Genomic DNA, 15515 nt, shown 5'->3' with positions numbered 1-15515 from the left:
GGTACCACAAGGAAGTGACAACTAGGATTCACCCAATATTAGTATTAGTATTAGCGTGAACTAATATTGTTCAATTTTACGATTCAGAGCTGTGGGCCTCTGTGAATAGATTAACATATTCTTAATATTTTGATTAATGTAAAAATATGAAAGTTCTTCCTTCTCAATAAGTTGTGGCAATCTAATGGGCTGTTGTTGCCGGAGCGTTTTCAAAACCAGCTGTTTTTTCCTCAAATTGGTGTCTTTATCTCAATATCTGTCTCTGTAATTTGGTATCTCAAATGTTTTGTTGAAAGGTCATCAACCTAAAATGTTAATGCACATTTCCCTCCGCTGTTGCTGCCTGACAAGCTAAGCAACTCCAGTGTTTTATTCTTGTTAATAATGTTTTACTTTTCTTTGGGGCAGCACAGTGATGCAGCAGTAGAATTGCTGCCTTGCAGCACCAAACACCTAAAAAAGAAAAAGAAAAAAAAGGCACAGAACAGTACACTATAGAAATCAACAAGAAACGTCTCCCCGTTTTACTTTTCTTTGGGGCAGCACAGTGATGCAGCAGTAGAATTGCTGACTTGTAGCACCAAACACCTGTGTTCGGTCCTGACTATGGGTGCTGTCTGTATGGAGTTTGTAAGTTCACCCTGTTACCAGGTGCATTTTTACCGGGTGCTCTGGTATCCTCCCACATTCCAAAGACGTGCGGGTTTGTAGGTTAATTGGCTTCTGTAAATTGCCCCTAGTGGGTTGGATAGAACCAGTGTGCATGAACTTGGTGGGCCGAAGGACCCATTTCCACATTGTATCTCTAAACTAAATCTAAACCAAATGTCTCGACCTCCTGCACTTATCTTGCTATTCAACCACCTCATAGTTAACAGCAGATTCCTTTTCAGTTTTTGAGAATCTGTTCCTTCCTATCGGTTTCCTTTCAAAGCATTTTTATACATATCTCTCTCTCCAGCAGCCTGTCACACTGCCTTCCTCCTTAATTATCCCACCCCTATTCCCATGTAAATCTGGTTACAGGTTTTTAATCAATATTGTTGCATTTATAGTTTCCTGCGGCATCATTGCTTCAAACGTCCTGCATGCTCCAATAACATGATATATGTTACATCTTTCCATTTCCTATTGTCTAATCTATTGTACAGTTCCGTTATCTCAGCCCTTCTTCCCGCTTGGAACAGGTTCATTTGATTTTACTGGTGTTGCTTTATACTCCCATCTGCCTTTTAGCTTTTAAAAAAATATATACATTTTTTAGTCTTATTCACGAAATGGGGAAAATTGCTTTCAGTGCAATGTAGACAAGAAGCCAGACAATAAAACAAAAGATATTTAAGAATTAATAAATTAAGAACTGGAGAGGGAAGAGAAATCTTGTCTTGCAGTGAATTGTTGTGATCTAGAATATAATGTATTTAATGATACGTGGATGCACACATGAAAAAGGAAATGTGCTGACTCTAGGGAAAGGGCAGGGAGAGAGGATCTAATTGGATAGCTCTGTTAAAGAGCATACACTGGAGTGTCATAAAAACTAGCTTCTGTAATACATGAGGGTGTCATTTATTAGCTCATGTTTCACAGGTCAGTGGCTGGCAATTTCCTCAGTATATTTCAATTTAAAAAGCACAGAATCTATGTGTGAAGAGTTAGTCATGCTTTTACCCTCGCTCAATGATGCTGTCAGCAATTAAACCACACACAATTATTCATAAGCAAGACTGAAAGAATGTAGGTATACAGAGCTTGCAAAAATGCAAATAAATTGATTTCCTATTATTAAACACTGACAGGCCTTTATTTCAGTCAGTATGCTTGTGAGTGAGGATAAGCTTCTGAAATTGCCTGTGGGGATTATATGAATGGGTGTGTATGCAATTATATTGTCTAGTGTTTTAATGAAGTTCAATCACTAATTGATAGACGGAGAGTCATGTGTTCAAGTCCCACTTCAGGATCGGTAGCACGAATGTTTAGGTTGGCAATGCCGGTGGAGTGTGCTGCCATGTCTCGAAATTTAATTTGTTTCCTAAGGTAGGAATTGAAGACTCCTAGCATTCTTTATGTAGAACGAGAGTTATCCCCAGTGTTCCAAGCCCAGTATGTCGACCTGCAGTGGTTGCTTAAGGGCCAGATTGTTCAACCTGCTGACAACTGTTGTGGAGGTAACTGCTACTATTTTCCTTCATTCTAGTTGGCAATGACCAGATAGATGAGCTGGCTAACCTGCCACCTGTTAGCCAGTGAAGCAGATGCCTCGCTGTGCTGTTGTGAGCCAGAATCCCCAGCCTTTGCCTCTCTGGGGAGCCACTGCCAATCAGTATCCCACGGCTGAGATTCAACCCCCCCCCCGAGAGTGCTGAGTGACAGATGCCTCTAGTTGAGAGGCCAGGGTCTTTATCCCAGTCTGAAGGTTATTGGTGGGGTTGAGGAAGAGTGTGGGGCAAACAGTTGTATAGGTTAGACACAGGCACAATATTCACTTCTCCGTCCCACAAGGGAATATGAATGCTGATGTACAATTGTTAATACTGTGACCATTGTTGACCCGTGTAAGAGAGAAAATCACAAAGTGCTGGAGGAACTCAGTGGGTCAGTCTGAAGATGTGTCCTGACCCAAAATGTCATCTGATGATCCCTTCATAGATGCTGCCTGACCCGCTGAGATACTCCAGCACTTTGTGTCGATCCTCGATATAAACCAGCACCTGCAGTTCCTTTCTGTACATCTTTAGAGGATTTCACATTAAGTCTATTTTCTTGCATTACATGCTTTAAATACACTGGATGTGTACTGGGCTGCCCCAGACTGGATTTTCCTTGGTTATTTTTCATATTGTAGTCAGGAAGGAAGCTTGTACTTATGGTGTTAGGTGAAGTTTAATCAGCAACCTGTACTCGAGCTGGATTAGACCAACTTTGCAAGTATTTGGATTCATCAGACTGTTGATTGCATAACATGTTGGGGAAAAGATCAGAAAGCAGAGACCGACTCACTGAAAGACAGTGATAACATGAATCACTGGGGGAAGTGGTCAGTGAGCAGGAAGAAATTAAAAGCTTGATAACTAGTCGGGTTAGTTTATCACACAGCTTCTGTTTCTTATGGGGGGGGAGAGAGCCTGGTGGTGATACTGGACATTGCAACATTCAGCCGCTGCTGAATAATTGCCCCGTCATTGATGGGCTGCAGGTTTATTGTCATTGGTAGGTAAAAGGAGTGGAGTTGTGACCAGCATGGAAAAAAAAATATCTGCTGCAAAACTAGATTGTTCCAGTGGATAACAGACTATCGCGAATGAAAACAGTGGAAGTGTGAAAGGACTGTATGAAACCAAAATAAACACATTTATGTTCAGGTCGATGGAGCACTGTGTCTATTAGTAGTCTGTGTGAGTGATCAGCCATGATCACATTGAATGGCGGTGCTGGCTCAAAGGGCCGAATGGCCTACTCCTGCACCTATTGTCTATTGTCTATTCTGCAATGTGGAATATACAATTCTGAGCAGACCTATGTAATAAAACCATGTGAACTAAACAAATATTTTTTTCAGAAAGAACTGCAGATGCTGGAAAAATCAAGGTAGACAAAAATGCTGGAGAAACTCAGCGGGTGAGGCAGCACCTATGGAGCGAAGGGCTAGGCGACGTTTTGGGTCGAGACCCTTCTTTAGACTTTTGGACAAGGATCATGATCCAAAACATCGCTTATTCCTTTGCTCCGTAGATGCTGCCTCACCCGCTGAGTTTCTCCAGCTTTTTTGTCTACCAAAGAAATACATGTGTAACTCAGCAGTGCATGCGAGAAAGAGTTGAATAGAACTGCGAGTGTTAGCAAACTTGTGCAATGGGAGAGCATGAATGGACTGTTCTGTGCTGAAACCAAGTTTAAATATGAGCGTGCTGCTGACAAGGCTCGCACTATTGCTGTCCTTGATTGCCTCTGAAAATGTGGTAATAAATCTTCACAAACCAATAGGAGATGCCAATTCAGAGTAAATCAATGCATAACTAAATATTCCCAGAGACTGCGTAGATTGGAATTAGATTCCAAACTCAGGCATTGTAAAAAGCATTGACTGACATTTAAACATACGAACCTTAAACAGGCAAATTCAGCAGCTCTTGGACAAATGTACTATTGACTTAGGATGGAGAAAAAAATGTCAGTTAGTTTCATCTGAACTAAAACCTTGATTTCTTGTTTGCATTTTCAGCCTCATCGTCACAGATTCTGCAATCATTCCTTGATAGAAATAGATCTCCACTCGCTCGTTCCTGGAAGAAATTAGAAATAAAGGATCTGTAAAGTTGAGAGCAGAGGTTTTGATGGATGGAGGTGAATGTGTCAGCAGCTGTGCAAACAGTGGACAAGAATTCCTCACCGATCAATTTCCCCGATTGTGATTTATTTTCCACTGGAACAAGATCAGATGCGAGTGCATAACCTGCTTGGAATGCACGTCTCTGTTATTATTTTTGGGCAAACTTTATCCCAATAAAAATAGACTCCCACCTGCAAAAGGAATCCTGCTCCACATTTATTGATTGAATATTGTACAGCTTAATATTAATGGTTTTGTCTAGACAATTTGGTACATACCATCTCACTGAGTAGATGAAATATAAAACAAAAAGACTTGGTATGAATGTCTCTAGTTGCTTCAGATGTCATACAGCTCAGGGCTTTGTGTTGGTTTGGGAAATAATTCAGCCAATTTCCTTTGGACAATATTGGCAACCACCACCAAGGTAAATTTTCAGTCGACTTGTCTTTTAACATTCTTAACGTCACGTTGAAGTACCAAAACTGACAAGGGTTTGACTGGATTGAATGTTATTCATAGGATAATCCTTTTCACAATGCACCACTCCATATAGCTCGCCAACAAGGTGACATTTCCCAAGGAACACTCATCAACAGTTCAGGCACTCTCTATACTGCCCCCTCAGACAACTCACTCAGTCTAACAATGCAATGCTCAATACTGTCCCTCTGTCAGTGCTGCAATGCTTGTGACCTATTCATCGGAGTATGATAGTGTCTGTACTGCCATTTGTCTTTCAGTTTTCCTTAAAAACTGCTTTTCCAATAATGCAACAAACAGCATTGACACTCCAAGACTGTGACTGTCCCCAAGTTCTTGCTCTCTATAACAATGGTGTTCTGAATGCTGCCCCCACCTCCTCAACAATGCACATGTTCCTCAGTTCTGCTTCAACAGAAGTGGGGCGCTCTCTCACTCAATGCCCTGGCAGTGTGACACTGCCTCAGTGTTGCCTCTTCAGCAGTGCAGTGGTCCCTCTGCTTTGCCTGACAATGTTGTGCTCTCTCAATAAGACCCTTCTGATAGTGTCGTGATCCCACATTACCCCCTCGCTAACAGTGCATTGTCCTGAAGTATCCGCTGAGCTTGCGAATTAATTGCTTCTCATGAATGTTAATAAAGGGGAAAGCAGATGGCAGGTTTAAACAGCATCAAAGTAAAAAGAGAAAAATCCTGTTTGGGAGTTAAGTCCTTTGCAAAATCTCTCACAGATGTCATTGTACTCAGATCAAGTGCCCTTCAAAATATTTGTCCAAAGATCATTTTCACATTTTTTTGCAAATTTAATTTACACTGAAATAAAAGGCTATTATACCAAGAACAATACAACAGATTGTGCATTTCATAAATCTGTAGCTCCACAAGAAATTTATAAATAGAATATTCTGCCCATTTTAATTTAAACTCAAAAAAAATCTTTATTCCTTCCCTGCCTCTTAACCTTATTGATTCAGTGTTTGCCTTCTCTACACAACAATCGGTTTAGCATTCATAACATTCCTGTTCCTTGCGGTCTTCTCCTCTGGGAATTGCCTGCTATTATAGAGCACCCCGACAGATGGGATGTCCCTTGACTGTGAATTGCTGTGATGTCAGGGCAGTGCTGTGTATAATTGGATAGATGTGCATTGGACCCTGTTTTGCACCGATTCTCTCAGAACCATCAGCTGCATCACCAGCAAATCTCAGTCCCAGTGGGATTAAGGCTGTGCGTGCATTTCATCACTCTTGCTGCCTCTATTAAGTACAGAGCCCCAGCGACAGAATTTAAACGAAAATTGGGGTACGACGACAGTCACAGCTTTCTGTCAGAGCAAACCAGTCTGAAAGAATTTGAGAGATTTGATCATGGAGGAAAAGAGGACTATCGGACCCAAGCGCAACACACAGGTAGAGTGATCACAATTGCCTTGTTGTAGAAAACATCTTTTGTGAAATGTTTCAGTAACTTTGCAAGATTAATTAATTGCACCTCCTGGACTCAAAGGGAATACTTGGTGCTAATCATTCCATCTTGTTGCTGTCTCTAAGTCTTTGTTACAACACTCCAGATGTTTTAGTGTTACCTGGGTGTAATTTGTGTATGTGTGTTATGTTATGTATGTGCCTATATCTACATGTGTTTGTTAAACCTTGATCTGGTGGAATTGCCAAAGTAATATTTCTGTTTGCATGTTGAATACACACAGCTGCATTTTGTATGTCTGTGTCTTTGTGTATGTGCCTGTGTTTCTTGTGTGACTGCTCCGTGTTTTGAGTTGTGAATGGTTTCAGGGCAATTTCCTTAAAGCTTTCTGCACAAGTGGGTAACAGAGTATTGAACAATGGGTTTTTTTTTTTAAAGCATAGTTTTCCCAAAGGGAATAAATTAACCCTGGCTGACAATTTGACGATCTGCTCATTTAATAAGATATATTCCCGAATTTCCACTGATCTTGAGAGTGAGTGCGAATTGACTGAGTGCAGGGGTTTCTGATGAGGTTAGAGAGGGAGAATGCTCACTGGGTTTGGAAAGATTTGACAATGAAATCCTTGATTTCTGAAATATGTGAATGGGATCAGAAGGTAGTGCCTTCAGGAATGTAGAAGACACAGTCCTATGAATTCGGGGTCACATTGTATACTGAGTTTGGAGGTCTAACAAGCTTTCACCATTGTCTCTGAGATGGTGCGTCAGAACCAACTTCTCCACAGATCCCAGGAAACCAGGATCTGCTGCCTGGGGAAAGTTGCAGGGTTTGGCCTTCAGGCAGCACTTGGGCATCCAGTAATCTGTAGGCAGCTTCCCTTTTGGTGAAATAAAATGGCTATCAGCTGGAGAGATGTGGGGGTGGGAACACAGGGAACTCACACTTACCCACCACAATCTCTGAGCATATCGAGCACCCATTTACACAGACCCCATCTACTGCCTCTATTTTCTATCATTTAGACACACAAGGTGCAACTTGCAGTGAGTGGCCAATTAACCTGTCAACTCACATGGGTGCGGGAGGAAACTAGAGGACCCAGGGGGAAATACACGGGGCCACATGATGAACGTGGGAACTCCACACAAACAGCACCAGATGTCAGAATCGAACCTGCCTCACTGGAGCTGCGAGGCAGCAGCATTAAGCGTTATTGCGCCACCCTGACAGGGAAGGAAAAGGGGGGAGGTTGAGCGAAAAGTGTTGAGCGACTGAGCTTCGAGTTGTGGTGGCAAGGGGAGGGTCCACAGAAAGGCCTGTGGGCAAAATCCTGTACCTGTGAATATGTACAAAGACGGAGAATGCTCGTGCTAACACACAGCTCCCCACGCACATGGTTTACAATTGTCTTGGACCTTCCTGTCATTGAACCACAACACTGCTCTGTGGTGGCTGATATACAACAGCCAATCCACATTGAAACGATACACTCACAGGGAAGTAGACTTATTGCCTTAGAGTGCCAGAGACCCAGAGCTGATCCTAACTACGGGTGCTGTCTGTACGAAGTTTATACGTTCTCCCTGTGACTGTGGGTTTCCTCCGGGTGCTCCGGTTTCCTCCCATATTCCGAAGACGTGCAGGTTTGTAGGCTAATTGACCTGCAAAATCTCCCTAGTCTGTAGGATAAAACTAGTGTACGGAGATCGCTGGTTGGCACAGACTCGGTGGACCGACGGGCTTGTTTCCACACTGCGTCTCTAAACTATAGCAAGTTATTCTTGGTCCTGAGGGACAAAGAGGATCTCAGCTGAACTCCAAGCACATACATACAAACATGTTGTTGGTTTCAAATGTGTCAAATGCTCAAGTCAAGTCAAGTGAGTTTATTGTCATGTGTCCTTGATAGGACAATGAAATTCTTGCTTTGCTTCAGCACACAGAACATAGTAGGCATTTACTACAAAGCAGATCAGTGTGTATAGCTCAATGAGTATTTGAGATTAAATGTTGAAGAAACATTACCCTGACCTCACTCTCCACATAATGTAAAGAACAAGGCTCTAAGCAGAATCCTATTCAGCCCTTCAAGCATGCTAGCACCTGATGTTGGAAACAGCATACGGGATGGTTTGTGTGGAATTCCATAACAGACCAAGTGAACACAGGGCAGAAAAGTAATCCGATTATCTTCCAATGGGTTGTGTTATTCCTGAAGGTAACATGCTAATATAACTGGGACTGCTATTAAATGTTATTTCATTGCTTCACCAGGGCATTGAGATGTGCTTGGAACATCTGGTGGTGTCCAAAAGCCTTTTTTTAATCTAACTAATATGGACTTGGATACAAGTGAAGTTTGTTCCACTTCAATTTACAGCTGCTGGTGGAAATGTTGGTCTCGCAGATACTTTGGCAACTTCTCCTTCACCTTGTCTGCCTGTGCCACGGTCAAAGGCCAGTCTTTGCCCAGCAACAGAGGTGGGAGTGGGTCACCAATGAAGCCATGTACAACTACTCCCCACTCTTGCCAGATGGCACAGAAATAACCATCTTCCTCTTCAGAGACCTGCCTCAGAGGTAAGCACTGTACAGGCTTGTTTAGATAGTAACCCATTGTAGGTGGCGGGCTACAGTGAAGATGCAAGCTTTGCAGATATTCAACATGGTTTTCAACTGGAGAAGCAATCAGAAGCCCTGATCAGATGACCTAAACAAGAATTAGACAACAGCAAGATGTTCACAACTATTTGATTTTGCATGCTGTGTATTTTTCTCTAAGTGTTATTTTCCCGTTTCTGAGTTTAATCTATTTAGTAGCCATCAAACATTGCATTCAACTTCATTACTTTGGTCATATTGATGTTCACACTGCTCAACATATACAGGAGGACCAATGTGGTGGCCAGCCACAATGACCTTTGCATACTCAGTATAGACATCAGCTCCCGCACAGCCATGGGCAATGAGAGGTGGTGGCCCTCTCCTGTGGCTGACAATCTAAAAAACCTGACACCTTCCAGAAGAAAGCAGCCCACTGACTTAATGCCTCTTCTATCACACAAACATTCATTCCCTGCATCATTGGCACTCCCCAGCAATCACCATCCACACAATTTAGTACAGTCACTCACTTGTTCTGAAACACTTTCCAAACCTATGGCTTCTATCAACAAGGATACCAAGCCACTGGGTGGTTGAGAACACCACCACTTCAACTTTTAAGTTGCCCATCATGGACTCAGGATTACATCATCTTTTCTTCAATGTCACTGAGCCCAAATTCTTAGATTTTCTTTTCAACAGTCCTGTCAAAATATCTGTACCAGAAGAGTCATGGCTATTCAAGGAGGCAGTTCACCACCATCTTCAAGGTACTAACTCAACCAGTTGTTGCACTTACTGCCATTTCCAATTCATGTCCTGGTCTGTACTCTTCTCTCCACAGGCATTACTTCCAGGTGAAGGACAAGAGCCCTTTCTCCATCAGAGTGAATCCTTGCGACGCTGCCCTTGAGTGGAGAGTCAGTGTTCAAGAGTGGCCAACACACAGTAAGGATTGTTATTTCATCAGGTTAAGACCTTCAATGTCTATCTAAGACAATCATGTGTACATTCACTACCCCCATCAACATGCACTATAAATATTCAAATCACCCAACTAAAATCTGAGTTCATTACATATTCACTCATCCTTCTTCCTGCTCAGTTTAATATATTATCTCCCCTGTACCCCACATAATGATGTACTCCTACAGCAGTTTCAGTAAATGCCAGTCGAGAGAAGAGTATGAAAAAGGGCCTCGACCCGAAACATCACCAGTTCCTTCTCTCCAGAGATGCTGCCTGTCCCGCAGAGTTACTCCAGATTTCTATGTCTATCTTCGAAGGAAGAGTGCAAACCAGAACGTGAATTAGAAATGGCAGGATTTGGGATGTGGGAGTCAAGTATAAAATCTCATTTGTTGCACATCCCAACTCAGGTCATTCCAGAATGCCTTGTTAGTCACTGCAGTAATGCTGGGAATGTCTGACATTCACATTTCCAGCCTGGAATCACTGAAAGATGTCTCTCTTTGTAGATAATCTTATCATTCACACAAACAATCTCATTTCTTTCAACAGAAGCAGGAATTGATGATAGTGAAAGTTATTCCTATGAATCATCCTTCGAGTAAGAATGTTGCGTGTTCAAGGCCCAAACTAGAGTTGAAAAAAAATCTAGCCTGACACTGGGAGAGTAGACCATCAGAGATGGAATCATATGGACGAGACACTAAAGTGGAACCCCACTTGTGCATAAACACTGGCTTATATTAAGATTTTAATGCATAAATATTGAGAGTGTTGGTAAGTCGGGAACGTAATGAAAGGGATTTGGATAGTCAAGTATCAACCAGTAAGGTAATGGATCTGTTCACTTGTTCAAGGTAGTGAAAAGCCAACACATTGTATGGATGAACATGTTGGGTTACAGATTGAAGTGGAACTTTGAGTAGACTGTATTTAACCAGAATTTAAACTCACTTGGCTCCTCAACATTTATAGTCCCAATACAGTTAAAAAATGGCAGGGTAGTGGCTCAAATTCATAAGTGATAGGACCAGAATTAGGCCATTCGGCCCATTAAGTCTACTCCACAATTCAATGATGGCTGATCTATCTCTCCCTCCTTGCCCCATTCTCCTGCCTTCTCCTCATAACCCCTGACACCCATACTAATCAAGAATCCAGCTATCTCTCCCTTACAAATATCCATTGACTTGGCCTCCATGGCCTTCTGTGGCAATGAATTCCAGATTCGCCACCTGATAGATTTTTTTCTGAATTTCAGGCACTTATCGCTCTGAGAAGCCGGGGACACTTGAATGGGATCGGGTTACCACGAGAGACCTGTTCAGCTACAAGGGAAACACAGCGCAGACATTCGTGCGGGCTTCATCGCATTCGGCCTTGCACAATCTGGAGCTCCAAAACCAGGTGGAACTTTGGCCAGATCTGCCAGTGGTGACCATCTACTCTGGAGGTCAGGAGATCCATCTCACCAGAACCGAAGATATTCAACTCTATGCCAGTCTTAGCCATCCAGTCTCCAGGGAAGCAAAGATAGATGTCACACAACTCTGTGTCGGCAACAGAAATATCTATTCAGTATTGGACTTGCAACCCAACTCCCTTTACTACTTTGATGTGTTTGTTGTTAATGTCCTCGCCAACACTAGCTCTTCCTATATTGGCACCTTTGCAAACACATTACAGTGGCCAGATCCATACATTCTCGATTTGAAGGAAGGAATCATGGCCCAGGTTTACATCCAGAAGGACAGACAAAAATGGGTGCCTTGGCCCCGAGACGCGCAGCATTTCAGAGAATGTGGGCTGCAAGTATTTTCACCACCTCAACGCTCAGCGTGCAGTAGCAGTGCAGAAGGTCACAGGGCTGAAGGCAAGGACCACCTACCTATTCGATATCTATGTGATTGGGCACAAGGGTCATGCCGTCAAATACCAAAGTAAGGTGGTAAAAACAAGGAAGGCATGTTAACTTCACCCAGCCTCAGGGTAAACACTATTACAGGTGTCTGTCTAAGAAAATAGAGGGAGCCAGCACCATTCTGGCAAGTTGCAATCAATTATGCAACCAACACTGCACCGCCATGTTATCAAAAACACCATCGCTGTCTGCAAATTATATTGTGGGACCCTCCCTGCACCTTTTGCCAAATTCTACAGCTTCCTCCAAGTACACCTGTAACGTTTTCTGGAGTAAGTGTGCATAGAGAACTTTCATTAGTACACAAGAACAGGAAGAGAAACTCTTGTATTTCTGTTGACCTTTCATGAAGTGCTTCTGAAGTAACGGCACAGACAAAATAGGAACAATTCCAATGGGCAGGAGGCTCTCCCCAGACATTGTCACATCTCCCAGCATTACATGAAACCCAGCTTGAGATTACATGAAGAAGGGTCCCAACCAGAAACGTCACCCATTCAATTTCTCCAGAGATGCTGCCTGACCTACTGAACGTCTCCAGCACTTGGCGTCTCTCTTTGAGGTTGCAAGACTTTGATGTCTGACTGAACTAACTTGTGTTACATTTGTTTTTGCTGTCCTGAAAAGTTTGTGTGGTTGCCGGTGTATAGAGTGGGAGTGTATCAAACAGCATTGAATGAGAGTGAACCAGGGATTTTAAATGGAACCTTTTAATTAGGTTTTGAGAAACCATGGACTTTGTGCTTTTGAGGAAAACATTTCAACCCAACTCTCACTCAAGCAGAGGGTTCAATAATTGAACAAAGGACCTTGCCTCAGATGAGCAGCAGGGGCAGACCACTTTAGAAACCCACATCGTGGAGATTTATCAATTCTGTTCAATTTTGCTTAGAACCATACATAGACAAATAGGTTCAGGAGTAGACGATTCGGCCCTTCGAGCCAGTACCTCCATTCAATATGACCATTGCTGATCATCTAAAATCAGTACCCCATTCCTGTTTTTACCCCATATCCCTTGATTCCTTAAAATTCATGAATGTTAGTAAGACTTGTATTTCAATCTATGGTTAAATCATCAACTATTTATGCATTTGTCTCGATATAACTTTTGCGATTTAATAAAAGTAATCAAACATTTATAAAAACCATTTCAGGATTTGTGAACAAATTCACTGCGGTGTCATCACTTTTAATAAAGGAAACACGCCTGTTATTTTGATCACAAGCAGATTCGAAAAACAGTAATTTTACACAAACACGCCATTTGTTCTAACTAATCCATGCCTGGGATTATTATTTTATGCTCCATCACCTTGCACCATCTACACATGCAATGATCTTGCTTCTGTGCAGTGTGCCTCAGCTACTCCAGCTTCCCCATTGCACGAAATATGAATACTTGTTTTCACACACAGTGATGTCCCAGTCAGTTATGTGATAAAAGACAAGAAAATCTTGGTGATAGTGCTCGACTATAGGGGCTGTCCCACTGCGGTGACCTAATCTGCCAGTTTAGACACATGGTCCGAGGAGGTCCAATGAGGTCACTGGAACTCTCCTTCATGCTCGAGGGAAGTTCCCGAATACTCGCGGCCTCAGCTAGGTCGCGTTTTTTTTTCAGCATGTTGAAAAATTTTCCGCGAGTAAAAATTGGTCGGCATGGTTCTTTTGAACTCGCAGTGCAGTGGAGTGGAGTCGCTATGTAGTTACGGGCAGCCGCTTTAAGTATTTTGGTGCAGCGATAATTAATTTTTCCTTTTATATGCATTTCAATAAAATTCTACAGGCTGCTTTTCAACAGACTAGAATGTTCCAAGACACTAATAAGTCAATACAGTTTCTCCCGAGGACAAATTTCATGGCTCCTACACAAGTCCAATGGGATTAATCACAGTGAGCTGCAAACGTTTGGGAGATTCCACCGAATGACCCACTTCTCCAGTTTCCCCTGCTCTCCGACTAGAAATACATCTCCCCCTCCCAGGGGTTTGTGCCTGGAACTACATGACCCAGTGCAGCACTGGTGAAGGATACTGTACTTGCACTCCGGGGTGTGAGGGAACTAGACAGAAAAAGGCTATTTAGCTTGCAGATTGCTGCCAGACTTTAAGCTCTCTCCAAGCCTCGACACCTACTGCAAGAGTAACCCCTCTTCAGAATCTTCACACATTCTAGGATCTAGGAGCTGAAATTGGAAAAATTGCATGTTATTCTCCCTACGCAGCTGAAGATCTCACTGCAAGTGAATTTAAATGTCAAGTGTAACAAATTAAACTGGTGTGATTAATAATAGCTGGAGTGTGAATAATTACGCTGAAGTTGCAATGGTAAGTGATAAAGACAGCAATCAATTGTGGAAAATAAAATCTGTTTGAGTGTGACTGAGTGTACATTCACACAGTTACAAACCCTACAGTTGGCATGGACTAATTCCCACTCAGTGATTCGTCGCTTGGAACAGGTCTCCAATCAAACTTGGATTTACCAAGCTGCTGAGAATTTGAAGCCAGTTTCTTGTAACTTGCTGTAAGGAAACTTTAGTTTCGTGATACAGCGTGAACAGGCCCTTCAGCCCAGACTCCACTCCCACCATTGATCACCCATTCACACTAGTCTGTTATCCCACTTTCACATCCAATCCTTGGACACTTGGGGCAATTTACAGAGGCCAATTAACCTATAAACCTGCACATCTTTGGGATATATGAGAAAACAAGAACACCCATAGGAAATCCAGTCACAGGGAGAACGGGCAAACTCCACACAGACAGCAGGCGAGGTCAGGATTGAACCCAGGTCCCTGGTGCTGTGACGCAGCAGCATTTGCGGAGAGAATGGATAGGCAACTTTTCAGGTCAGGAGCCTTCTTCAGACTGATGGTGGGGTTGGTGGGGGGGTCGGGTGAGGGGGAGAGAAAGCTGGAAATGAAAAGTGGAGGCAGGATTATCAATCTAAGGAAGGTTTAGATTGGCACATGGGTGGAGTAACTGACAAACAAAGGCGAAAGATGAAAAGACTAAAGGATGTCAGATGAGTTTCCGTCTCTGGAGCACCAATCTCTTGTTTGCAATCTTCCATTTAAATGGAGAAATGAAGTGGACGAGAAGGCTGCTCGATTGTGACCATCGCTCTAGAGATAACTGATCAATGGAAGGAGGGGAATGGAATACCAGGCAAATAATGGAGGGAGTGGGCGGATACAGCAGTGGAATGCTCAATGTTCAAGTTACATCTTGGTGTGACAGCCAGTGCAGAGGCCACCCATCTATTGTTTTAACAGTAAAAGACACAAAATGCTGGAGGAACTCAGTAGGTCAGTCAGCATGTCTGGAAACATGGATAGGTGACGTTTTGGATCCAGACCTGAAACGTCACCTATCCATGTTCTCCACACTTACTCCTGCACTATGCTCTTTTTTTGTAAACCAGCATCTGCAGATCTTGTATCCATAGTTAGCTTGGCCGTGCTCTCCCAGCACGAGTCTCAGATGCGATTAAGAGCTCAAGAACAGCCTCAAATTTCTAATTGGTGCTGCCTTCAAGATGATTGAGAAAGAGCCAAGGCTCCAAACTAGGCCAAACTCCAGCTCCCAAACAAACCAAAAAACACACCCAATAACCAGTCTACCTCTGCGGTTTTAAACAGGCAAATGATGCGAGAACCTTTTTTTTATCAGTGAACAGTTTTGCGATGCTAGGCTCAAGATTACTATCCATTGTTGGATTGTACAATCATCCCAAGGAGGCCTATGGTGGTTTACAGAGACAGAGA

General features: G+C 42.8%; 1 protein-coding gene across 1 annotated transcript; it reads left to right on the top strand.

The window, feature by feature from the left end:
* Window positions 1–3725: 3725 nt before the first annotated feature.
* On the top strand, window positions 3726–14611 carry LOC129712986 (protein NDNF-like). Its single transcript, XM_055661820.1, is given in 5 exon segments — window positions 3726–6226; window positions 8627–8826; window positions 9695–9798; window positions 11081–11579; window positions 11581–14611. Coding segments are annotated over 5 exon segments (1056 nt in total). The 5' UTR covers window positions 3726–6184; the 3' UTR covers window positions 11792–14611.
* The last annotated feature ends 904 nt before the right edge of the window (window positions 14612–15515 follow it).

Source organism: Leucoraja erinacea, chromosome 34 (genome assembly GCF_028641065.1).
Source record: "Leucoraja erinacea ecotype New England chromosome 34, Leri_hhj_1, whole genome shotgun sequence".
NCBI classification, from domain to species: Eukaryota; Metazoa; Chordata; class Chondrichthyes; order Rajiformes; family Rajidae; genus Leucoraja; species Leucoraja erinaceus.
The sequence above is the reverse complement of the archived record's forward strand: the minus strand, read 5'-3'. Positions and strand labels throughout refer to the sequence as shown.